General features: G+C 40.1%; 1 protein-coding gene and 1 long non-coding RNA gene across 18 annotated transcripts in view; one reads left to right on the forward strand and one right to left on the reverse strand.

Annotated features, from left to right (window-relative positions):
* Positions 1-750: 750 nt before the first annotated feature.
* Positions 751-10,889, reverse strand: LOC122463422. The gene is made up of 3 exons (XR_006286774.1): positions 10,715-10,889; positions 3,903-4,126; positions 751-2,950 (listed from the first exon to the last, which is right to left on the reverse strand). It is a non-coding gene; the product is annotated as an uncharacterized LOC122463422 (long non-coding RNA).
* TSC22D1 (TSC22 domain family member 1) overlaps positions 5,602-26,400 on the forward strand; it is a 135,830-nt gene continuing 115,031 nt past the window's right edge. For 10 of the 17 annotated variants that reach the window (XR_006286766.1, XR_006286764.1, XR_006286765.1 and 7 more), the window contains exon 1: positions 5,602-9,500. Coding sequence is in view for 9 of the 17 variants with exons in the window: in XM_043533091.1 (XP_043389026.1) it covers positions 6,658-9,500 (2,843 nt within the window). In the remaining 8 variants the exon portion in view is untranslated. Of the gene's footprint in view, positions 9,501-13,036; positions 13,041-18,032; positions 18,079-24,319; positions 24,331-26,400 lie in introns of those variants that run through there. The other 7 variants (XR_006286767.1, XM_043533121.1, XM_043533117.1 and 4 more) reach the window with 4 other exon arrangements.

Genomic DNA, 26,400 nt, shown 5'->3' on the forward strand with positions numbered 1-26,400 from the left:
TACTTCCAGTTCTTCCTGTTTATTCCCCATACTCCTTGTGTTATTCTTCCAAAGATTACAAGTGTCTTCTTGCAGCTATATCAAATTGCAAACTCATGTCTAATTTGCTGTTTACTATCATTCTAATTTCCTTGCAGTATTCTTGTTTGCCAGATTTCTCCCTCCCACTGAGTATGTGTGCTTCAGATTTTTTTCACTAACTGTACAGTTCTGGTTTGCATCTTTTCCCATGTTGAATCTCATTTTATTATTAACATGTAGGTCTCTTTGTATTATTTATTTGTCCTAACTGTTTTTTCACAACACCTCCCATTTTAATATAATCTATGAGTATGTGGTATGACAACACAGATCCTAAAGCTGAAAAACTGCTGGGCAGGTTGTTATTGCTAAAACCACAAGCTAATAGGTGCTAATACATTTTAAAAAGTTGTAGAAGATCTTTATTTTGGCAGTAGGTGCAGGGGTGCTAGAAAAATTTGTATAGTGGGCCTGCTGAGAGCCATTGAACCAAACTGCAAACCCTGTATATACACTTCAAGCCAAGGGGGCTGCAACACCCCCAGCACCTCTAGTTCCATACCTAGTTCCATACCATACAACACTCCTTTGGGCCCTGAATCAGAAAAGCATCCCTATCTAAGGAAGAATTTAAGCATGTGCTTAAGTGCCACATGCTTAAGTTAAGCACACCCTTAAATGATTTTCTGAATAGAGATGGATTTGTGCATGTGCTTAAGTGCTTTCCTCAGTAGGGTCCCAGTCAGTGAAAAGAAACAATACCATGTGTATTATGCGCCCACTCACAACTAACCAAAACAGCTCAGCTTTCCACCATTGAGTAATAAATACCCCAATCTAACTATTCATAATTAATTCATAAAGAGTAAAAGAAACCACAAAAACCAGTTGAGGAAATCTGAGGGAATCACAGTCTGCTCATGGACATTCAGCAAGGACAAAAGGAGGCTATATTTGGCAAGCAAACTATTTTCTGTAAATTATTTGATCGTTGATTTTATTTAAGTTGCATCATAAATATGGTGTGGTACATAACAAACTAATAAAAGACCCAAAAAGTTTAAAAGCTAAAGGCTCTATCCTGTAAACCCTAATTTAAATGCTTGACTTTACATCTATGAATAAGGAATATTTATCAAAGGCCTTCCAGAATTGAGCCCATATTTAGGATGTAATTTGATGAGTGATGATTGCAAATGGAGGTAAAGGTGGGGGAGTAGAAGAGAGGATGATGGGTAACAGCAATAAGATCAGGCAGTTGCTTTGGCTGATAATGTATGAGCAACAGAAGGTCTGAACATTTTCTTTTAACCTTTACCATTGTACTAGAGCTCTGTGTTCAATGTTTACATGCTGTAATTGAATGATAAAACAAAGCTTTTAAACCTTTTTAATCAAATTTGCATTTGAATGTAATGTTCATGAAAAGGGCTAACTACTGTGCAACCTACCCACATGGCACGGCTTGAGAAACCATGCAGTGACATTTTAAAAAATTACTTTACAGATGGTTTAGTATGATTACAATTCACTAGTACCAAACCAAGAGGGTTAAACCAGCTTAATGGAGAGGGTATGATATTTTTACTAAGATAGCTAAAATTCTTAGTTTTTGTCAACACTTAACTAAACTTGGAAGAAATTGTATTTGCTAAAGATTCAACACTGCTGCCCTTCGCTTGCACGCTGAAAAATCTCCCACTATGTGTTTTTGAATCCTCCAATAAATCATCCAACAAAAAAAGAAAATTCAAGACATGACATTCCTGTTTTTTCTAAGAAAAAAAGGGAAGCAGAATCAAACTTTTTGGGAGATGAAGGGTGAGAGAATTCCTTTTAGGACTTATTTAAAGAACAAAAAAGGTTGCACAAGCCTTTGTAGGTCACCTTTATAGATTAAATATAGTCACCAGTTAAAAACAATCAAAAAACAACAACCAATCCATAGAATGCTAAACCACTATCTCAAGTAACTATTGCAGCTCCATAGCAAAACACTTCATTTTTTATTATTGTTAGTGACTTAAAAAAAAAAAAAGTACTACCATACAGGTTTACCAATAAACCTGGAAATTGACTTGCGATGTTCCTGTCCTAGTCTTGACTAAAGCCAACAAACTGTGCTTATTGAATGGTTTAGTAATTAGCTTACATCCACATACAGTCGATGGTGTGAACAGAGATGAATGTGTGTTATTCATCCGATGAAGTGAGCTGTAGCTCACGAAAGCTTATGCTCAAATAAATTGGTTAGTCTCTAAGGTGCCACAAGCACTCCTTTTCTTTTTGCGAATACAGACTAACATGGCCGCTACTCTGAAACCTGTGTGTTACTAGTGTAACATAGTGAAGGAGCTACTAATACTAAAATAATGCTGTTTCTGATATCTGTGGAGCAGTAGCTTGAGAATATGTGGTGGGAGCCAGATTCTTGTTGTTTCCCTTTTGATAAGATTTTTAATATATAAAAGATAGATATCCAAATATTTAGTCTGTCCTGTTGCAGTAATTGAAGTTACAAGATTGTTGGGCTGAACTAGACATCTTCCTTCTGACACACAGCCTTCCTATGTAGCACCAAGGGCTGGGATGGGGGCTGAGGCCATCTGTGGTTATACATTTGGGGAAGCATATACATGGGAAGGTCCAGTCCAAAGTGACTCCTCTTCCTTTGCAACATTCTTGAAGTCTTCCACCTCCAGCAGATGTAATGAATGGATTGCAGTAGTGCCCACTTCGTAACCATTAGTTGTGCTCAAAGGCAAGGGGGCTGCATCCAGCACATGAAGCAGTCACAGCTATAGTTTTATATTTGATTGATGTAGCAGTACCCTCACTTTGCAGCTTTCCTTCAGATCATAAAAAAGGTGCCAGGCCACAGTTTCCTGGAAGTATCAGCTATACAACAATTTCAGTATTCATTTATAACCTGGAAACCAAGAGACAGAGTGGGTCACAATTTTTTGAAGAAAAGAAGGACTCTTTTAAATTAAATTTTCAATGAAATATGCTTAATTTGACAAAGAAATTTAAAATGGAGAGGGATGAAAAACAAATCACATCATTTTGTGTGATAATTCCCTCCACTCTCTTCGTTTTAACCAGCTATACCAATAACCATTCACAAGAACACAGGTAAATGTGACTCTGCTGACATTTTATTCAGGTTCACAACGAGATTTTAAAGAAAAGGGTATGCATAAAGAATATTATTTAGGTAAAAGACTCTTATCAGACTATATCATATATTCGTCCACAAACCTAGATTACTGTTTGGATTGTTAAATGTCTAATTTATTGTACAATATGTGCATTATATAACGGAGTTAACTTTCTTATTTGAACTTTATTTTTCTTTCTGTTTCTGATTTGCAGTAACAGAACTGTGAGAACTCAATTGCAGGATCAGGACTTAGCTGTTGTTAACTGGAGCTTACAGCCCAGTAGAGCTGCATACAACTATCAAAATATCAAGTGAACAGAACTCTTTCAGCATGCTTGCAAAAGTAAATATTTAACCAGTTATAATTTTACTATTTTTTTTCAAACTTATTTGATGTCTATTCCTCATTGGGAAGTAGTTACATACAAACTTTAAAGTTCAGTCCCTTTTTAGTTATTCATGTGCACTTAAATGTTTTAATGTTATTTAAAGTGGGGGGGGGGGGGGGAGGAAGTTCTACCTGTTTTCACTGACCACATATTTTAAAACTGACTGTACTTTGCTAAAATGTTCAGAAAAAAAAATCCCTTCTGGGCTGAGACTGATAATGGAAAATTTCAGCCCTAAGAAGAATTTTTGAGAAAATTGCGGGAATTTATAATGGAAGGAGACTTGCCACTTTAGGCTTGATTTTGAAAACACTTATGCACACGCTTACCTTTCAGCATGTGTAGTCCCATTAAAATTAAACATGTTTATAAGGTCCCGATGCTACAACGAGCTCCATGTGGGCAGCTCCTTGCACATTTCCTGGAGCCTCGTGGAAATTAATGTGGTTCCATGCAGAGATCTGCTCGGCCACCTCATTGGCTGGATCAAGGACTAGCTCTTGATGAAGTTTTTTCTTACATGGGCCCACTCTATACTGGGAAGTGCATGGTGCTAGAAAACATATTTACTCACACTTTTAAAATTCTTGTTCACACTAAAGACAAAATCTTGTTTAATGTTGTGTTAATGTTTTCTAACACAATGAATTGTGTACATGTAGACAAAACCACTGTGGAGGGAAGAGGGTAGTTGGGTAGATTGAGCCTCCTCTTTCTGATAGTAAAGTGAGAGCTTTCTTCTTTTGCAGAATATTGGTTGCAGGCTGTTGAAAGGGGTGCTATTTTGATTGGTGGATTTAAAATTACTACACTATAATTTAGCTACCACTAACACGTATATTAATTGCGAGATGTGAAATGTTGCACGGGAGTGTTTCCTTTAGTTATAGCTGTTTTATAAGAAACATTTATCTATATATATTTGATGTAGATATAGCAAATTAAAAAAGCTGCATTCATTAGTTGCATCTTTTTTACATGCAGCTTTGAATGTTTAACACAGTGATGATATACTGTCCTTAATATCATATCATCTCTGTTGCCTGTATCACTGTAGAAAAGATCTTTGCTGCCTAAATATTTATAAATTCCTAAATTTTTGGTTAATCCAGTAAGAGGTACTATATTATCTACAGCACTGACATTTATGAGGGAACAATTGAACTGAAAACATTTTAATTGTTGTGAATTCACATCTTCCTCCGCTGTAGTTCATAGGTTTCAGGTGAGTGGAAATCTGGGGGGCGACGGGCGGGGGGGGGGAGTTGCGCTAGGCTGGAGTTAAAAAGCATGAGCCCACCTCCAGAGCTTCACCCAATCCAATGAAAGGATGAGTCACACCAGAAACATCTCCACTAACTGCAGTGACCAACTGTGCAGTAGCCAATAAGGGCGCTATTTGCACCCCACCCACCAACCTCTCCGCTTCCCCCACCCAGCCCTCTATGGAGAGAGAGGGGGACCACATGGCAACTGCAGTTTGTTGCACAAAAGAGGCACGTGATGCGGGAAAAAGGCAGCCCTGATGATAAAGCCTCAGGTTTCTCACTTAGCAAAGGGGGGTGGGGAGGAGGAGGAGAAGGAGAATAGCCTGGATCGAAATTAGAACCGATGGAAAGATACAGAACTTAACACTGTAGCGACCTCTGCAACAGGATGGGGAGGGGCCGGGGCCGATCAGGTGCAGCCCGAGCTGCGTGGGTCTGAGACAGTGACGTTCTGCCCGGGGCGTGGCCGTGGCATCTCCCCCCTCCCTCGCGGTAGAGCCCGTGCAGTCACCCCATTCCCCCACCCCCCCCAGCACTGCGGGAGCCTATTAATAACCCGGGGGCCGCTCCGCCAATGGGAGGCGCCCAGCCCTCTCCCCGCGGCCAGCCCCGCCCACCCGGATTCGCTGGGCCAGCCGAGTGGTCCGTCACCGCTCGGCAATTTCCGCCGGCCGGAGCCGAACCTATTTCTGTCCGCTGGCTCTAGACAGGCCTTTATGTCTGCGGGCTCAGCGCGCCTGCGCCGCCGCCATCTTACTTCCCTTCTTCTCCCTCCCTGTCCGGCCAATCCCTCCCCTTGCCCAGCTCCGGCGCCGTGCTCCAATGCCGTGTGAGGAGGCCTGGGGGGCGGGGGAGGACGAGTCGCGGTAGCGGGGGAGCCGGGGGGCAGACAGACCCAGCAGAGGGAGGAGGAGGACGACTCATCCCCAGCCTGGTTCTGCAGAGGAGCTCGGCGTGAGCCCGAGGGAGCCGGGGCAGAGCGGCTGAAGCGAACGCCCGGCCGCAGCGAGAGGGAGCGGCGGAGGGGGAGAGGCTGGGCCGGCTCCCCTCCCTGCGCCGGGCTCTCCTGGGGGAGGAGGGCGGCTGGCTGCTTGTTCCGGCCTCCTCCTCTCTCTCTAACCACCCCAAAATGATTCAGCTCCATGGCTGCCACTGACGGGAATGTCCCTGCCCGGCTCAGGCTGCCGCCGCCGCCTTGCTGCGTGCCAGCCTTGTACGTATCCGCCTGCGCCTTGCTGCTGCTAGGCGCCCCAGCCCGCCGCTCCGCGGAGCCCCCGAGACCCCCGCGCCTCTCCTCCGCACCCGGCCGCCAGAGGCGGCGGCGGCGGCCGCTCCCCCGGGGCCCCGCGGCGGGGAGGTCTGCTCTGCCCTGCCCACAGTCACCCCGCTGTAGCTACACACAGCTCGGCTGGGAGCCGGGCAAGGGGGGCGGGCGGTTGCTTTCTGAGTTGGCCGGATAACGTGGGTATTTGCTCCCCCCCCCCGGAGAAGAGGGCTCGGGGGGAGTGGAGATCGGAGGGGAAAGTGAACGGCGAAGGACTGAAAGTGTCACATTCACTGGCTCTGATCTGAAGGCGGCGGAGGGACCCGGCCTCGCCCCCCCCCCCAGCCCCCGAGAGGAGGAGGAGGAGGAAAAGGGGCGGTTTAGTGACAGTGCCGGCTGTGCTGAGGCGTCTCAGCCTGTGCTGTGTGCGCCAGCGGGGAGAGGGGGTTGTGTGTGTGTGTGGTGCCTCTCCCCTGGGTTGCATGCAAAGCTAACTGTGTGGCTGTCTCTCTCCGGGCCGGGGAATTGCACTCTTAAAATAAACCCGGTACAATGCACCAGCCTGACTCAGCCGCAGACATTAGTGCTAGGAAGATGGCGCACCCGGCAATGTTTCCTAGAAGGGGCAGCGGCGGCAGCTGCGTTACTGCGCTCAATGCACCAGGTACCGGCGCTGGTAGCGGTGCCCTCTCCACCGAGGATTATCCGCCGCCTCTGCTCATCCAGCCGCCGCCTCCATCTCTTGCAGCATCTTCATCGGCGGGTCCACAGCCTCCACCCCCTCCTCCACAAAGCCTGAACCTCCTCGCCCAGTCTCAACTCCAGCCACAGCCTCTTGCACAGGCTGGAGCCCAAATGAAAAAGAAAAGTGGCTTCCAAATTACCAGCGTGACCCCAGCTCAGATCTCCGCCAGTATGAGCTCTAACAACAGCATAGCGGAGGACACAGAAAGCTACGACGACCTGGATGAGTCCCACACTGAAGACCTGTCGTCTTCAGAAATTTTGGATGTTTCTTTATCCAGGGCCACTGACTTGGGTGAACCTGAACGGAGCTCCTCCGAAGAGACTTTAAATAACTTCCAAGAGGCTGAGACTCCTGGGGCTATCTCTCCAAACCAGCCTCACCTTCCTCAGCAGCATACCCCTTTGCCTCATCACCCACAGCAGAGTGTTGTGATCAATGGAAATGTTCACCCCCATCATGCTCACCATCACCACCACCTTCATCATCACCATCATGGGCATCATCATCCATCGCATCCTGGGGTGGGCAGTACACCAGCTTCTGGAGGACCACCCCCAAGTCCATCATTTAGAAAGCTGTCCACAGCTGGAAGCTCTGACAATGTTATCACAACTGCACCAGTTTCTGCTGCATCATCCACTGGTACACCTGCATCTGCCCTGTCTAATATTCGCACTATGAGTACTCCTGGCAGTGTAGGTGTAAGTCCTGTTACTGGAACTAGTACGTTAAGTAATGTGGGCGGTGGTAGTCCTAGTATGACAAGCAGCATGCTTGGTAACGTTAATATAAACTTAAGCAACATCACAAGTGCTGCTAATGTACATGCTTTGTCTGGAGCGAGCAGCAATGTTAATGTGAATATCTTGAGTGGTGTCGGCAATGGTACGAGTGCTTCCTCTAATATCATTAATAATGTTACTAATCCAACTGCAGGAATGGCAGTAGGATCAAGTCAGCAGCAGCCTGCAGCTGGCACATCAAGGTTTAGAGTCGTAAAATTAGATTCTAGTTCTGAACCTTTTAAAAAAGGTAGATGGATATGCACTGAATTCTATGATAAAGAAAACACTGTAGCAGTTACAGAAGGAGTAGCAGTAAACAAAGTGGTAGAGACTATAAAACAAAATCCATTTGAAGTGACTTCTGAAAGGGAGAGCACCAGTGGGAGTTCTGTTAGCAGCAATGTAAGCACACTGAGTCACTACACAGAAAGTGTGGGAAGCGGGGAAATGGGAGCACCTACTGTGATACAACAGCAGACATTTCAAGGTGTGGGTCCACAACAGATGGATTTTAGTAGTACTGGACCTCAGACTATTCCAGCATCCAGTATACCACAGAGTATTTCTCAGTCACAGCTTTCACAAGTACAGTTGCCTTCTCAAGAAGTAAACTATCCACAGCAAAAGCAAGGAGTCCAGCCTTCAGCGCAGGCTAGTCTAACAACTGTTACTGGTGTTCAGCCAACTCCAGTTAATGTGGTAGGTGTGTCATCTTTAGGTCACCAACAACCTGCCATTCCAAGTGTGGCTCAACAGCAGCTACCATATTCTCAACCCTCACAGCCTGTGCAGACTTTGCCTGTTGTACCACAACAGCAGTTACAGTATGGACAACAACAGACACTTCCTACGCAGATGGCCGCAGCACGAGTTAAACCGGTGAATCAGAGTTGCGTGACCGGGACCATACCGGACTACATACAACATCAGCAGATACTTCAGCCTCCAGTGCCTGCTGTGCAATCCAGCTCTACAGGAGTAGGAGCAGGAACACCTGTTCCTGTTGCTCAGGCACCAAGCATCCAACCTTCTGTACAAGTACACCCTGCTGTGGCACCAGCTCAGCCTGTTGCACATGCTCAGACAGCAATGCCATCTGTAGGTACTAGTGGTCAAATTGTTAACATTGGACAACAAGGAAGTGTACCTGCTGTGGTGCAGCAGCCACCTGTTGCAAACCAAATTACACCTTCAGTTATGCAGCAAAGTGCTGCTCCTCCGTCTTCACAAGTGGTGCAGCCTGTTCAGACTGGGATAATTCAGCAGGGGCTACAAGCTGGTGCTTCAAGCCTTCCTCCGCAAATGGTCATTGCTTCACAAAATGCTTTATCTGTACAACCCCAGGCACAAGTGGAAACTGTAGTTCAAGGAATGACCAGCCAACCATTGCCTGCAGTTAGCCCTATACCTTCTACTAGTACTGTTCCTGCACCAAGTCAAGCTAGTTCAAATGTACCTCCTGGTATACCTTCTGCTCCTGTAATTTTGGGTCCATCACAGAACATAGCACAAGCTTCAGCTGTGCAAAATGGGAATTTGGTTCAAAGTGTTAGTCAGCCTCCCTTGATAACAACTAGTATAAGTATGCCAGTGGCACAGAATGTGCCACAACAGATACCGCTCAGCACTACCCAGTTCTCTGCACAATCACTAACTCAGTCAGTTGTGAGCCAAATCGAAGATGGGAGGCGCCCTACAGATCCTTCCTTAGTTGGTTTACCTCAAGCTGCCAGTGGTGAAGGTGGTGGTGGAGCGTCGGCTGTTTCAGATGGGAGCGGCAGCAACATAACATCCTCTGCTTCCCTTTTTCCACTGAAGGTACTGCCATTGACAACTCATCTTGTTGATGGTGAGGATGAGAGGTAAGATCATGCCATAACTTTACAAAGAAACCATATCACTTTTATGTACATTAGTTTGCAGTTACAATTGCAGTGATTTCATAAGATGAATAAGTATAACGTTGCAGATATAGTTGTGATACCTGCTTTGTTAGGAAAAACAGTTTTTCAGGTCATGACATATTCAGCTACTGTGTTAAATTTTTGTATTCATTGCACTCTGAAACTATGTTGCATGAGTACGCTGTCTGTGTAGTAGTACTTAGCAGGTTGTGTCTCCCTTCGTTATATTATATGTACACACAGTGTGTATAGTTGACTGGAAAAGTATGCTTTGGAGCGTGGTGGTATACTTAGGTAACTTAAAGTTTTTGGGGAGCAATTCTTAAATACAATTAACTATTATGAGATTTATTTTTAGGTATATTTTACAAGCCTAAGAGTTCTCTCCATCTCAGATTTCCTTTTTGAATCTTGACATCATCATGGTTCGGTCTGCTGTGCATGAATACCTTATGGAAGGTTTGGGCCAGCCACTTCAGGCAATATGGGGGTGGAGTGGGGCTGCTCTGGGGTGGTGGTGGGTGAGAGGAGATTATTTTAAAACAAATTGTTGAAACTACTCTGACCCTAGATGTTTTCTCTCAATGGTTCTCTGCTGCTGTTCCTCCCTTCCAACAGCACTTTTGCTGCTCTTTGAGCCCAACCTGAGGCAGTTGGGTGTTTCGTTCCTGGAGTGTCCACTTTAAAGCCCTATTCTGTTGCTGGAGTTGCTCAGTTCTGCACAGGCCTTTGAAATTGATGTGCCTGTAGTTCAGTCTCCGAGGAGCCATTGTTAAACACTTGAAACATGAGGGGTTTTTAAAAATAGATGAGAACTGGGTATCTTAATTTGTGTGTTTGTGTATGTGCGTGTGCTGGTTTCTTTGGCAATGTGTAACTGTGTCAATTTCAAAGGTTTCTGCTCCTTGTACAGAATGTAGCAGCCCTGGCAACAGCCATTTACAACCATTATAATTTAATACTAATGTCGTAGCTGTATGTGGTAAACCCAGTTGGGATTAGGGCCCTATTGTAATGGGCTCTGTAAAAATGCATATGAGGACATGGTACTTCTCGCAAAGAATTTACAGTCTGTGGCCCTGTCTACACTACAGGGGAAATTCAGTCTAAGCTACACAATTTGAGTTAAGTGAATAGTGTAACTCAAGTCAACGTAACTTAGATCTACTTACCATGGGGTGCACGCTATGTGATGCTCTCCCGTCGACTCCCCCGTCTCTTCTCAATCCGGTGGAGTACAGGAGTCAACGGGAGAGCGAACTGTGGTCAATTTTAGCGGGTCTTAGACCTGCTAAATCGACTGCCGATGCATCGTTCTCTGCTAGTCAATCCCCTGGTAAGTGTAGATAAGACCTGAGAAGAAGAAATTCCATTAATGTGAGAGGAGGGTAACTTAGGACAGAATTAAATAGCCTTGAAAATAAATGAAAAAAGGAAAGATTCAGGTTTTCCTCCTCGGATGTAGTCGCAATGAGAGGTGATCGGGTGGGTTTTTTTGTTGTTTTTTTAACTCTTAGGTTCATACAGCTGTTTTGTCCTCTGCTAGTTCTCAGGACTTAATTTGTCCCCCTTGTGGTAGATCTCAGGATGCTGAAAGGGGTTTGATATTAATGTTAATATATTATCAGCAGTCTTTGATACTGTTGATCCTGAGGTGTTAATGTTCTTAAGGTGGCTTTAATCATTCTTTCTAAGAGATCCCAGAGGGCTAGAAGGTTGCTCATTTTCCATGAGGGCTCTAGCATAAGAGGTCTCACAATATTCCATTGTTGGCCCACTTTCTTTTCAACAAGTCTGTGAAGCTGGTAGAGGAGGTATTGAGATGTTATGGGCCTGCTATGTCACCATTATGCTAGTGATGCTCATCTTTGTGGGATTTTTTTTGTTCTGTTTTCCCTTGGAGAACCTGAACATTGCTCTTTGCTTTTCTAGTGTTGGAAACAGTAATCAAAACTGATGCTAGCTGGTGTGCTAAAACCAGTTAAGATGGCAGGATGCTTGTTGATATTGGAAAGAGTTTTGAGGAATTGGCTGGGGTATGTGACTGCACACTTATTTTGAGGGTAGAAATCAGCTGTTTTTCACAGTTGATAGATTTGTTTGTAGTTCTTGAATCCCAGGTAGTAGCAGTTGCTGGAAATGCTGCCTTCTTCAGTTTCTTGGCTGGCTAAAGAATACGTCCTTTCCCCTCCCACACAGACTGTGCCCTCATTATTTATGTCTTTGTCATCTCCAAGTAGACTACTGAAATGTGCTCTCATGTAGCTACCACTGAACATCACTCAGATGCTTCTCTTAGAGTAAAATATGGCTGCTTGCTTTTTAAAGACCTGTAGAGAGAAGACTATACTATCGCTGTGCACTGCACTGGTTGCCAGTCCACTGCTTATTCAAAGATTATTTACAGATGTTCTAGCACCTGGCTGTCTCCGAGATCCTCTCCCATGTATCCCTTTCAGAATATACCATTAGTGGGAATGTTTTTCTTTCCATCTGGGGATGGAGTCCTGGAGCTACTGAGAAGGTATCTTCAGTAGCAGATTCTTGGCTCTGTAATGCCTTTCCACTTGCAGTCTAACAGAGTCTGAGTCTTGTACCTTGCGACACTTCCTAAAAGTGACATCTCTTTGGTTTGGCTTTTCTGTGATCTCCTCAGCCACCAGTCTCCTTTAGTAGGTGTTCTTGGTTTTGGTTGTTTTTTGCTGTAGGGTGTATGTATTAGATTAGATGCCTCCTGTTTAGGGAACAATATTGTATTACGTACCTGGACTCTATATGCCTAACAAGTAAAATGTGGGCAGGGGATTCTAGACTCCAGGCGGGCACTACATTTTCTGATTTAAGATTAATATGTAAACATCACAAGTGGTTCCAAATCTGATAAGGGAAAATGTAGAAGAAAAAATGTAATTGAATAATGCTCAGTGACAGCATAATTGGACTGGTGAAGAAGTTGTAAAATTCCATTGTGAGCATGCATCTGAAGAAATGTCTGACCCGTGTAGTATCTCGTGTAAATTATATTGCAGCTTTCAATGAAGCCATTTTATAATTGTGTGTACAGTCGTGTCAACGTCCTTTTGCCTTAAAATTGTTAACCCTATTACCTCTTTAGAGCAGTAACTGCACTCTTTTCTGTGCCCATTATTAGTACATAGGGTGTTAAATACTCTGCTGTTATCTACACCCTTTTAAGAGGAGAGATAATTTTCTCTTTGAAATAATAGCTGGTATTTCCCCAATATAAGTCAGACTGCTATATTTCTAAATATAGCAGAGAAGCCATAAAAAGGAACATAAAGATGAACTCCCCTCAGGATATCCTGTGGAAAATTAATCTATAAACTTCAGTCATTGAAGAGAGAGGGTAAAAGCAATAGTGTTACAGCTGCCATATTAATAAGCTGTTTCCTCTGGCTGCTGTTCTCTTAGCCTGTCAGATACACCTCACATTTTGACATGTCAACCTCTCAACTTGTCATCTGTCCTAATAGCTCAGTTTCCTAAAATATAGGCAACTTCCCTTTTGGTGTTTAGGTAGTTTCTTTTTTCTTGAGTCAGAGTATATATATTGGTTCTTCATAAAGTTATCTCATTTGTAGGTGGCTCTTGTCTCAGTTTACACAGGGACTGATTATTAAATCAAGTCAATTTCAAACAATCTTTGATCTTCAGATGTTTTAAGTATGGAAATCTTTCTTCATTATTTTATTTTTAATGCCCTTGAAATCTTTCAAATAGATAAACAGATCTTAATAAATATTTTTCCATTACATTTTCATGTATGTAGACTTTGTATTGCAAAATGAGTCAAGATAACACCTTCCTAGGCAGTGCGTTAACATCATACACAAATAAGTTCACAGTGGGAATCCATGTGTGCAATAAAGAGCACAGCTCTTAGTATTTACGTATAAGTTTACATATAAGTACAAAATCCAAATCTGTTGTATTTCTACTGATTTTTATAGGTACACAGTTAATTTAAATCACACTTTGTTTCAATTTGCGTCTCATTCATAAATGTTGCTTGTAATGATAAAGATCAGACAAATCTTTTTCTTCATGCACTTCAGAGCACTTTATGTGTAAGTCACTTTCACTGCTTCCTCTCTAGTCAGTCTGTTTTTTTCACCTGTTTGTGTGTGTCTTTCACATAGTAACAGGGTGCGAGAAACCAGTTTTAAAAGTAGGAAAATGATTGTAAACCCATAAAAACTGGTATGGAGACTTCAAGGCATGTGTAGTACCTGAAACTATTTTACATCCCCATCCCCCCCCCCCCCCCCCCGCGCGTGCTGAATTTCAGATTTCTGATGTCTTTAAAATTGGACAGGTGGCTGAGAGACGTTTGCCTGTGTATAGATTCTAGGATTGGTCCAAGGGTTCTTAAAGTTATGAAAAGGGAGGATGGATAAAACCAATCCAAGTGAATTAAGCACACTGGTAAAGATTTAAAAAAAAAAAAAAAAATGCTAACTGCAAGCGAATGCAGTCAGGAAAGAGGGGAAATGAGATTTTAAGGATGTCGCTAACCACCTCTGACCTGTGGTAAGCAGGTCAGGTTGTAGAATTGTGAGTATAGCATGATCCTTTCTCTTATTAATGCTTTTAATTTTTAAGTTTACAACTTAGTGAATTTATATGGCGCTTGTTTTTAAACTAAGATTTTATCATAGGTTTTATACATTGTGAACTGGAGCTGTTGGGGAACTGTGGGGCATCCTTAACATGGCATAGTACTTTAGCGGTTTGCATTGAGCTTCTGAATTTGTGTAAGCTGTAACACCAGACTGTCAGCACTATCATTGTTACAATCCTTCAATTTCAGAATCTAAATTTAACTTAATAAATTTGCCTTGAATTTGAAAGTGTCATTAAAATTTGCACCCAGAAGAGCATGTTTGAGTCTATTTTAATAGATCTTTCATAATTCAGTTTGATTATTAACAGAACTGGAATAGTACACTTACCTTCTCACCAGTAGTGAGTCAGATTGGTGAATGTAGTTTTGTCTTGTGATGCAGAGAACACTCTTGTTGCTGTGTCATGCTGTCGGGCTCAGCTCTGCATTCTGCACAGTGGAATAGGATGCCACGCATCAGCAGGAGCGACTTTGTCACTGTTCTCTGCTTTGCTGGAAGGGAAGAGGGAGGAAGCAGGGTACTCCACTCTCATTTCCACCAAGCAACTGCTTCTGGAAAGAAGTGTGCTCTGTCCCCATTATTTCCTGTAAGAGTCTTGGTTCACTCTCAGGCCATGATGTGTTCTCAGACATAAGACTCTGCTCTTCCAAACACACAATGCTTTCATTGTGTCTGACAATACACTACATACCTTTCCTTCATTATGCATTAGGAGAAGAAGTGGAGGGGGCATGGTAGCAAAGGAGTGAGAGGACTCGAGATACCCATGTGGAAGATGCTCTCTTTGGCACCTTACATAGATGCATTGCTTCCCATTCCATGATACTCTGACACACCAACCACTGCAGCAGTCCTTGCTATTCCAGTGGCTCTACCGAAGGGCAGGAAGAAACCAGCAACACCTTCTGCTATCTGCTGGCCTCTAACACTGTTTGATATGGCTGGTTGTCATAGAAGCTGAGAACTATACTTTTCCAGCCAGGAACTTGATCTCTGCGGGAATTTTCTTAAACCTTTAGTGCTCTAGTTTTGTGTGCCTTTTTATCTTCATTATTTTTAAAAACTGAAAATAATTCATAGTCTGGTTAAATCCTTTGTATGTATGTGTAAGAAATAAGGAGTTGGAGCTATTAACACTGAAAAGCAGCCACTGTGAAATTTCTCAATTTTTTTTAAAATAAATTTAATTCTTGTGAAAATTTCTAGTCTGACAGAATCGGAAAGTACAGCTTGTCAGCTGGCAATACAAAACTTCCTGCCCTTACTATGTACTACAGTCCTGATGATGAAGTCCCAGTTGAGTAAATAATACTACTTTGGTGGGATTGCAGAATTCTCTGGAATGAGTAAAACAGTGGGCTATTTGAACCAATATAAGTCCATTTTAATGAAGTGTAAAGTTTAAATGGCTAGCACACGTTTGGAGCACAGACAAAGAATAAGCAGTAGTAAAGTCATTTACCTTGGCGAGAAAAATAGCATGAATGGAAGACCTTTTTTTAGCTGGATGGAAACAAGTCTGAAAAAAACATGAGCGCAAATAGCCAACTAACATGAGAACACCGGAGACAGTATAACATTAAGTAGAAGTATAAACTTCATGCTTTACCATACGCTAGGAGAGGGGCTGCAGGTGAGGGACGATGATCAATCGAGAAATTATTTCACGGTAACAACTAATATAAATGAAGTAAGAGAACTATTCATAATCTCAAAACACAATAGGACAAGAAACAATAGCCTGAAGCTAAGGAAGGCAGAGAAAAGTTCTTAAGCGCAACTGGAGAGCAGAATAGACTCTCAAGATGTGTGATTGAAGCACCATTGTTAAGGAGGTTGTTTTTTTTTTTTTTAAAAAAAGGCTAAAGACATTAATGTCAGTCATGTGGTGAGAAGCTCTACAAAATACGACGTCAGACTGGGTGACCAAACTTGTTTTTTCTGGTCCTGCTATCTGAATTGTACCCTTTTGGTCCTTGGCCTCCCATTGCAAACTGTTGATGCAAGTTTAATTGTGAAACTTACTGTTGTGCTGTGAACATTTAACTCCCATAAACTCATTGCATGAAAATCACCAAACAGTTGTTATATAGCATCAGTTTTTGGAACTGGTTTATTTTATGGTAGAAACTATATGTGAAAGACTTCATCTCCCAAGGAAGTTGGGAAGGAAGTTTTCAGAGCAGAGAATGAATAGAACATGAAAGCATGATGTGTCTTGCCTCTTGGGGTAAATCCTTGCATTTGAAGAAAGCTAGTACACATGGTTAAATGGATATTTTACCATTAATAGTTAATTTGTGAATTGATGGCATGCTAAAGCCTATTGAACAGGGACTCTCATGACTTCGACATTATGTAGAGGTTAAGGGACAGCATTTACCACATTTCATATGTATGAGTAAAATATTTGTTTTTTAGTATCCTGTTTTAGTGAAATTATAAGTGTTCATAATTTTGTACTGTAAAATCATGAGTGATTACAGTTAGAATGGACCAGAATTATGTATTTCCATTGTACAATGGCTGTCAACTATTTTTCTTTGAGCTAGCCATCCCATTGAAGTCATAATGTTTATATCCGAGATCAGAGCACTCCATTAAAATAGCCCTTTTAAATGAAATTTATTCCTCTTTAAGTGATCAGAAGTGACTCCTGACTTCCCTTTCCTCCTCCACCATTTTAATATACATTTATTGGCTGTTAGTTATACAGCAATTCAGTTAAGTTACTAATGGTGTTCATTTATTGTTCTGTACCAAGGTTTGCAAAAATAGGCATCTAAATCCGTATATAAATAAGTGGCTTAACTTTCTGAGGTGTTGAGAACCTACAGCTCCTATTGAAGTCAGTGGAGCTCCAGATATTGGGTAACTCTGAAAATTAGGTGACTTACGTAGGTGCTTAACTTTAGGTATGCAAGCTTAAAATTCTTGGCCTACATTTATATTTCACTAGTAGTGCAGAGTCAGCAAAGCTATGGAAAAGTAGTGAATTTTATTGTTTTGCACAGAACTGTTACTCCATTTCTGGGACAAATTCCGCCCTTGGGATTGCCTGCGCAGACTCATTGAAGGCAACAATGGTTATTGTACAGGTGTAAGGCAGAGTTTTGAAGGTAATTGGGGTGAATAGCTCGGGAAACAACATGGCTTTACTTTTTGGCTAGTGGTGCTACCTTTTTTTTTTTTTTAAGTCAGCTTTGTAATCATTGAAGCACAAACATGGAAGCCAGTAGCATCATTTTTACAATAACTTTTCATGGGGAGCAGGAGGTGGAAGCCTACCATACATCTGTGCATAACTCAAGAGAAACAAAATGCTGATGCCTATTGAAAATATGTAAACTAAATGTTTTGGTGCAGTTATGGACTTCCGATTGCAGCTGGAGATTCTGTACAGCTAGTGTTCTTCGCCCAACCTGGTACTTCATACTGTAGAATATTAGGCCCTGATCCAGCAAAGCACTTTAACCACATATCTAGTCCCGTTGTCATTAAATGATTGATTGGCTAACTTATTCTGTTTGCATGAATATTTCCTTATTGGTTTGCATGGCCATGAAAAGAAATTTGCAAGATTTCTAGGATGGATGTATCACAAATTCCTGACGCCCCGCCCCACCCCAATTTTTAAAATTCAGGCCCTGCTGCCCACGTGAACAAAATATAGAGCACTGTCCAAAAAATGCCAAACAAAACCGTGTTAGTGGAGTTTTAGGGATGAGATTTCAAACATGCCAGTCAGAAAATTCAGTTGTGGGCTGCACAACAATCTTTACACCATCCTTTTATGAATATGTAATATTTTGTATTATATGTGCTGTCCAATTTTATGTTGCAGTAGCTGTGTGCAGTATGGCACCCACAGCTGAGTTGCACAGCTTTGTGGATTTGAACATGAAGTACTCCAGTTATACCAGAGGTACATTTACCAGTATACCTTGTATCCAGAGCATTACAACTTTGATTCATTCTCCAGAATAGCAGAAGCAGCAGACTGAACCTACATTGGAATGTGGTTTTTAAACACGGATAGTTTTATTTGTAAACTGTCTTCAAATAGATCAACAGTGCTCCATGCTATCACTAAGTGTGTCAGTTTTTAAAAATAGTTGTCAACTAAATACAAGACACCTGAACAATTTTTAAGTGGTGAAAAATATTTCCTGCATGTTCAAATATTTCCAATATCATGAAATATTAAAAAAAAACCCAAAATTTTTTGATTTCTGTGGTGAGTAGTCTTTATTCTTAGCACAGAAATGAGTTTCTTCAAGCACTCAAATGAAAAACAGATATATAAAATGGAAATGCCTTCTTAACCTTAGCTTTTCCTATGTCTGTGAACCGCCAGCTGTGCAATGCCAAGGATTAAATCATCTGAAAGAGTAAGTGGAATTTAGACTTCTACTAAGCATCTCCTTACCTTTCTTCCACCCGACTCCTGTAGCACTTTTGTATGGGCAGATGTACCTAACGTCATATATGAATGTGATACGTGACAACTGACATAAATAATATATATATATATATATATATATATATATATATATATATATATATATATATATATATATATATAAAAATATAATTTACGTAAAGAGCAATTGCAGAAATCAGAAGAACAAAAAATTTAACCACGTTAAAATTGGTTTCGCACACTTAAAGTAACTTAACCTTTTAGTAAGTCATTTAAAAAGATTTCAATTTAAAATTATTGCTCAAAATGAAAGCTTTTAGTTTTAATTCTTTACTTATGACCTGCCTTCATACTCCTCTGATTTAATAGTCTTTATGGGTGGTGGAAAATATATCATCTTCCCAACAGTGCACACAACTTAATTATAGAAACCAGTGCTTATTCTAAACTCCAGTCCTTAGCATTTTCTTTAACAGCAACAAGTACAAAGCAATAAAGGTGTGGTATGATTGGGATCAAAAGAGTCCATACTTAGTGTATGAGAGCCTTTTTTGCTTGTTCAGGAGTTTTGAAAACTTTTAGTCCTTTTAAAGAAGAACAAGTTAATTACTGAATGAGAACCCACATCTGTTCATTACTTGTTTATATATGCTGAACTGATTCTAATATTGTAAACTCAACAGTACTAACTCTTGACAATCTCTTCTTACTAAACTGAAACCCAGAAATGTTCTGTATGAATAATATTCCTTCAGTTTCATTATTCTTAATATCTTTGGTTAGAAGTCTACTTATTATTCTAATACTCCTCATAGTAATTACATTCTAATATCTCAATCCTGTTTGTGATACAGACACTGCCATTGATGGTCATAGTATTTATATTCTAAATCAAACTTTGAGTCCTGAGATTTTCCTTTTATTATTATTTATTATGGTGCTTCTTTAGCAGGCCTTTAGATGTGTTCCAACGGCTGCTTAATTGGATAAGTTATTTGAAAGCCAAATCGGAAGGCCCAAACATGCATTCAGAGAATTGGAGAAGCAGAATTGTTATAGGATGGAAAGGTATGATTAATTAGTCCTAGAAATAATCTCAGAAAACTTCTTAACTAGATTCTCTGCAGTAGGATTATGCATATGGCACAAGGTGGTGTATGCTAACTTTGGATGTTTTTGCTGACATGGATAACTTCTCTTTTATTAAAGAAGGTTGACATTTAGACATTTCTTATGAATTTCTTCCAACTGGCTAACTATATACTTAACTAATCCCCACAATGCTTTTGTGGTATGTAAATAAGTATTATCCTCACTTGGCAGAAGAAGCAACTGAAACAGAGGTTGAGAGTTTTGGCTGGGTCCTTGTCAGAGCCTGGATTCGAAACAGGAGGTCCCAGCTCCATCTGTAGTCCACTAGACCACAGTTTCTTCCTGGCCCCGCTGAAGACGATGGAAAGACACACATGGGCTTCTGTGGGTCCAAGGTTTCACCCTTGATCATGTATTTAATGGCAGCATTATAGAAAGGCAGAGAGGTGGTTATAGAAGAACTCATAGCATTTAATGATTCAGTCTTATGTGCTGAAGGCCTTCTGCAAGGTACTGAATGTCTTCATTTTGCCTTGATGTCTGTTGTATGTGAGGATGCTCGTCAACTCATAGCCTCTGTGTCTAAAGTCTGGCAAGAAAAGTTTCCTATTAATAGTTTTATAAATTAGTCTATTATATTAAGGAAGTTTTTTAAACAGTTTTATTGTTTATAAACTACTTAACTAAAAATATTGACTCTAGCCTGAGATTTCTATAAATTACCCATAGCTGCCTTCATCTTTGGGAAGTTTTCAGGTTTAAAAATTAATAGGGTTCCGCATACTTGTAAAATGTTTATCAGAATATCCCTTTTTAAATCTGTTGGTTAGAGAAATGGGAATTGCTTTTTTTTTATTTCCACTTAGTCTTCATCTTATCTGGTAGGAGCATAAAATTTGGTACAAGTAAAAGCTGCTGTGTTAAATGGCTGTACATTAAAATAATTGCTTAATAATTTACTGTAGTATTCAGATGAGTCTGAGGTGTAAGTGCACAGGACTCTAATCTGTAGAAAGAGTTCAGTATGTTAAGAATGGGACAGCATATTGTACTGCCAAATGCTGTTAGTAGGAGTAATATCTGAAACTGTGTGAAATTGTGAGTCCTAAACTTTTTTTTGGAAATGGTTCAGAGGGTTTTTGTGCAAATCCTCTCTGCATTTTTTACCTGCCAAGTTTATAGAAATAGTGTTTACAATTTCATATTTGCTGTAAAAGAGAGTAATTATACTTTAAAAAAGGGGAGCATGTTGAAATATTTCTAACCCCTTTTTAAAACTAGATCTGTGAAATTACATCAAGCTTAAATACAACTATTGATAGTGTCCTTTATCTGTGCTAGAAAATATTAGTGAATTTAATGATATTTTTTTTTGAGTTGTGAACACCAAAACTGCAGTGTTGATCTTGAGATATATGTAATCTCTGTTGGAAAGCTGCCAAACATGCTGTCTGTTTGAGAATACTTAGGACTTTATGAAAAGTGTGTACATTTTTTTTTTTTCTGGCTTCTTCTGTTATACATTTCTGAATGGGTTTCTTATTCCGTAATGAATGGTACTGTCTCTAAACATTTAATTACAGGTTTCAGAGTAACAGCCGTGTTAGTCTGTATTCGCAAAAAGAAAAGGAGTACTTGTGGCACCTTAGAGACTAACCAATTTATTTGAGCATGAGCTTTCGTGAGCTACTCTCTAAGGTGCCACAAGTACTCCTTTTCTTTAAACATTTAATGTGGCATACTTTAAATGTTTTAATTTTATATGGCTACCATATATTTTTGTTGTTTGTTGTGATCAGTATGTTGGTTACCTTGCCTGTTAACTAACCTCTACTTTTAGGGTTGTGTATCTTCTTGCTGCCGACTGCTTATGTTGGAATAGGGCAAGGGATGTTACTCAGCACCTTTTGTTCCCGTTACTCAGCACCTTTTGTTCCCTTTACTACGCTAGAAACTAACATGTGAATAGAGGAAAAACTTGATAGTGGGACACCTTATTTTTTGTTCCTAAAAGGGGTTGTATTCTAAGAATGGAAAATGGAAATAATTTTAAAAGTAGATGACTTAACACTGAAAGTCTTTGATTTTTTGCATTTGTCAAATGGTTTGAATGAATGGTCCCTACATTTCAATGTACCTTGTTAATGTATACACTATTTAAATTCTAGAACAAGATTCATTTTAATATGGATGTTAAACTATTAGAGGAAAAGAGTATCTCTAGTTTTTGGCATTCTGTAATGTCAAATACCTGTTAAACGGTTGATTTAATAACCTGTAAATATCACAGAAGTAGTTAAAGTAAGAATTCTGCAAGTAACACAGTGGAAACTTAAAGTATGTACACACGTATATGCTTATAAACAAACCTGTTTTGAGATTTATTGACCTAAAAAGTCTCTCAGCTTAACAAGTAAAATATACCTTAACGGTTGAGCTGAAATGTGAACTGAAAACTTTTTGTAAACTTGAAAACAAAAAGCAATAGCATCAACAACCAAAAAAGTGAGATTCCACAAAAACAAAACCTACCTGTTAAAAGGTTAAAAATGAAACCATTTTAGAATTCATATACCTGGATATTTTAAAATTGGGTCCTCCTTTATTTAGGTGATATGAAAAGATTTCAGTGTTCTGTATTTTTCCTGCAAGTGGTGATGACATAGTTAAAGTATGGTTATGGTCAGGATGGTGACTGTAAAAAATAGCATCTTCTGAACCCAACAGATGTTTCCTTTATCTCATCTGCTTAATTTTCTGAATGAATAAGATTTTTTCCAAAAAATAACTGCACTTGATTTTTTATTTGTTTGAGATGAAGAACATACCACCTTCCATTTTCTTCAATGAAATTTCAGATTGCTCCATATCATAGCATTCCTGCCTTTACTGAAGTGAAGCAAGAAAACTTGCAAGCGTATTTAGGTGTTTTCCACTAACTTTTCTAGAGGAAAAAAGAATACTGAGTTTGAATTTGAGTAAGTAAATGAAAGAATGAACTGTCTTCAAGTATGTGATTTATAATCTGATTTTTTTTTTAGTTTACAACACATTTCGTTATGAGTTCTTAAACTTTTGAGCACACTTATAAAGAGTTTAAGGTTATCCTCATGTGATGGGATGTACAGATCCCACGTGGAGCCTGAAGGGGCTATAGGGCTGTACTGGTCCCAGGTAGCCTGGCCCCTCCAGACCTGCAGAGCATGCTCCAATTGGAGAAAGGGTTGAAAAGGGAGTAACCCAGCTCAGGAGGGGAAGGTATGGGGAGGAGGACAGGCCTTGTCTGGAAAGCTCCTGACAAGGACACCAGAGAAGCCTTCTCAAGGGAAGAGTGTAAGATTGATTATTTTCAGTGGCCTATAATTCAGCCAAATGTGCATTGGATTTTCCTGGAAATGGCAAAAGGCACATCTCTAACATCAGGGAGGTTTCCCTCTTCCTCCTGTCAAATTTTAAGTCTCTCCGCTCTAAAGCATGGTGATTCTACAGCTTCTCCATGAAACAGCTGTAAGAACTTTTTAACCTAGGGGAACACTGTTTTTTCCTAACCTTGTTCTTGGACAAGGCTGAGCTGTTTTAGCTGAGATCTCATAAATAAAAATAATGAGTTTTGGTGAGAGAAAATCTCATGCTTCAGTACATAAGCCAACTTCTAACTATTCAGGGTTAAGAGGAAACTTTCCCTGGGGCAGGTTACTCATACCTACTTTCAGCAGTTTTCTTGCACTTTCTTCTAAAGCTTCTAGGATTTGTAGTTGTTGGAGACAAGATGGTGTACTGATCCAGTATGATAACTCTTATGTTTCAAACTAGAAATAATAAAACCAATGGAGTCATAAATCAAATCTCAGTTTTGCCTAGTTGAGTACACAGACTCAAGGTAGGTGGGAAGGAGGGGAAACTAATGTAATGGGATGAAAAGGCAAATTAATAGTAGAGATTTTTTTTTTCCAATTCAGTTGTTTATAGAATCTCAAATGATCAAAACTGGTCATGTAACCATTAAATACCAACCATAACTCAGTGGCATAAGGCACTGGCTTTATGTAATAATAAACTTTAAGATTGTATTGGATCTTTTAGGTACAGAAAAGTTGTAGCCAAAACAATATTGTACTAAAGCATCACTACAAAAATGTCAAAATTGGAGTGCTGTTACTATAAACAGCATGGCTGAACTGAAACATTCTCATTCATTTAGCCTTTGTTGCTCAGGAAGCCATTCTCGTGCTTGAAAAATGTAATTGTCAGCACATCAATTGCTTAAAATAGCACTTCAGACACTAAAGCTCTGATATTGAAGCGCCACTGGAAAACATCCAAGTGGCCTGTAAAAGCCAAATAGTGTAAACAGTGTATAATAAGCTAAGCTTTTTCAGTTTTTTTAGAAATATTTTAAACTGATTTCTGAAAATCTTGCACTTTATCAATTTTTTTTTAAATTGCGTTATTCATAAACCATAGAATGCTTTTAAGGAGGAAGTTGCAATGTTTTGGCTAAAAACATGGGTTAATTACATTATGAATGCAAATATTTAACTTTTCTGTCTTCATAAATTTATTCAGGACGATTAGCCATCGGTAGATACAAAAGACAAGGGAGGAAGTCCCATCAGTAGGGTGCAAGGCCAACACCTTAAGGGCTGGACTTCTCTGCTTTTTCCCTACCCCATGTCTTTTTAGATGCTTGTATGTCTCCTGGCAGGGTCCACAGCAGGACCGAGGTGTTCTTCGTCTTTGATTCAAACCTCTTGCTAGCAGTGGTCTGATAAACTTGAAGATCTACACTGGAAGCAGAAGGCACTTTCTATTGGTTTTCTTCCTTCTAGCCGCGGGGGCGGGGAGGTTTAAAATCTCTGCTACTCCACCCTTCTAGAGGTGTATCTGCTGCAAGAGAAAGGAAAGAGGTGTCTTTTACTCTACCCTCTTCAGTAGCCTCTGAATAACTCCACTGCCTGTCTCTGCTCCTATTTTCCTAAGCAGCAGCATTATGACATTACCATAGTTCTTGCATTTCAGTGCTGTTTTCAGGGTTCTAAGTAAAAGCAGTGAAACTTACTAGTCTTGTTTTGTTTTTACTGCTCTCCTAGCCATTCAAAGTGGTTTCCTTTGTCATTGGGTCTCTCTTCAATCTTTGATTTGTGTGTGTATTCACTCTATCTCTTTTGCTCAATAGCTAGTCACAACAGGGAAAGTCAAGGACTTGACTCTGAACATCCACGTCTCTTGTTTTTAACGGCCTTTAACATCTCATCAGTTGTATGCATCACCCTAGCAACTCTAGAAAGATGTTTAAGAATTCCTGAAAAAGTGTACTTCAGAGTTGAGTAACTTGGTTAGCTTTTAAATGACTTTTTGTCTTGGTAAGATCTTTACCATCAAGAGTTAGTCAGTGTGGTGTATGTATTTCTGCCCTTTCACCTATGGTCAGTTTGGCAGCAGAATGTTTACAGCATAAAATATAGTATGTATGTTTTGCATGGTTGCCACTTGCAAATGAATATTCTGCTTAACCATCTTTTTGTAACTTGATAGATATCTTAATTTTGTTTCCAAAAAAGTGGTGGTTCTTGCATCTACTGCGAAGTAGATATTCCTCATTGGAATGCTTGTATGCATTGCTTTGTATATGTGAGTACAAAGAAAATCTCTTCTGTCCGTGAAACAATCTCAAGGATTCTTGCTCAAATAAAATATTGAAAAGGAAATTTTCCCTAACACTTTAAATTTAACAGTTTAAAATATTATTTATCCATAAATATTAAGTTTTATTAATTCAATTAAAGTACAGTAAAATAAGTGCACAATTGGGGTAAGGGAGAAAGCAAATTAGTGTAGTAGACTAAATACTCTATATTTTATGGTTGAAGTAGGGGTAGAAAAATTACTGAAGGCATCTGAAAAAAGGGAAAAAAGCAAATACACCTTTTGTAATCTTTTTTTCCAGTGTACCTCCATACTGTATAAGAGTTGAGTATTTAAAGAAATATACAGGATTTCTAAATTTACTATAAAAACAATAAGGAAAATAGTTTTGAAAAAATGTAGTACCAGATTTGTTAGAAAAATGGTTTTAGAAACAAGCATCCACTGAGCGGTACTGAAGCATCTTCTGTCTTGCTATTTTTTTCTGAATTTAAATTTGGCATTCAAAGTCTTTTATGTTGTACTGTCTATACATGTTGTCGTATATCACAGTATGGTTAACTTGCTCATAGACAAAAATAAAAATTCAGTGCAGGAAATAAAAATGGGACTGGATATATTGAATATCCTTTAATGACGTCAGTGTACTCAGCAAAACATTTTTAGAGTTGTCCATAGGCCCCAGGATTGACTGCTGTAGGCCCCATATTGTTATCAAATCTATTTCAAACCTACTGACTTACCTTAATAAGTAATTGATACCCTCTCAGTCAAAACTGAGAAGGAAGTTGTGTGCTCAGTGTAAGTTTCAGTTTTCCAAATCCTCTAGCCTTGCATTATAACTGCTTGATCTCCTTTTTGGGGGAGTGTTACCTGCACAAAATTCTGTTACTCTCACTTTAGGGGCACCCACCTTTACATTTTCCCTAGGGCTCAAGGCAAAACCCTCTTAATTTAGGCACCCATCCTTTCCCTTCTGTGGGCTCAGGGTATAACCTTACACTTTACAGGTTTGTGGGGTCTTTTACCAGTGAAAGAGCTTGACACAGTA

This window comes from Chelonia mydas, chromosome 1, assembly GCF_015237465.2.
Source record: "Chelonia mydas isolate rCheMyd1 chromosome 1, rCheMyd1.pri.v2, whole genome shotgun sequence".
Taxonomy (NCBI): Eukaryota; Metazoa; Chordata; order Testudines; family Cheloniidae; genus Chelonia; species Chelonia mydas.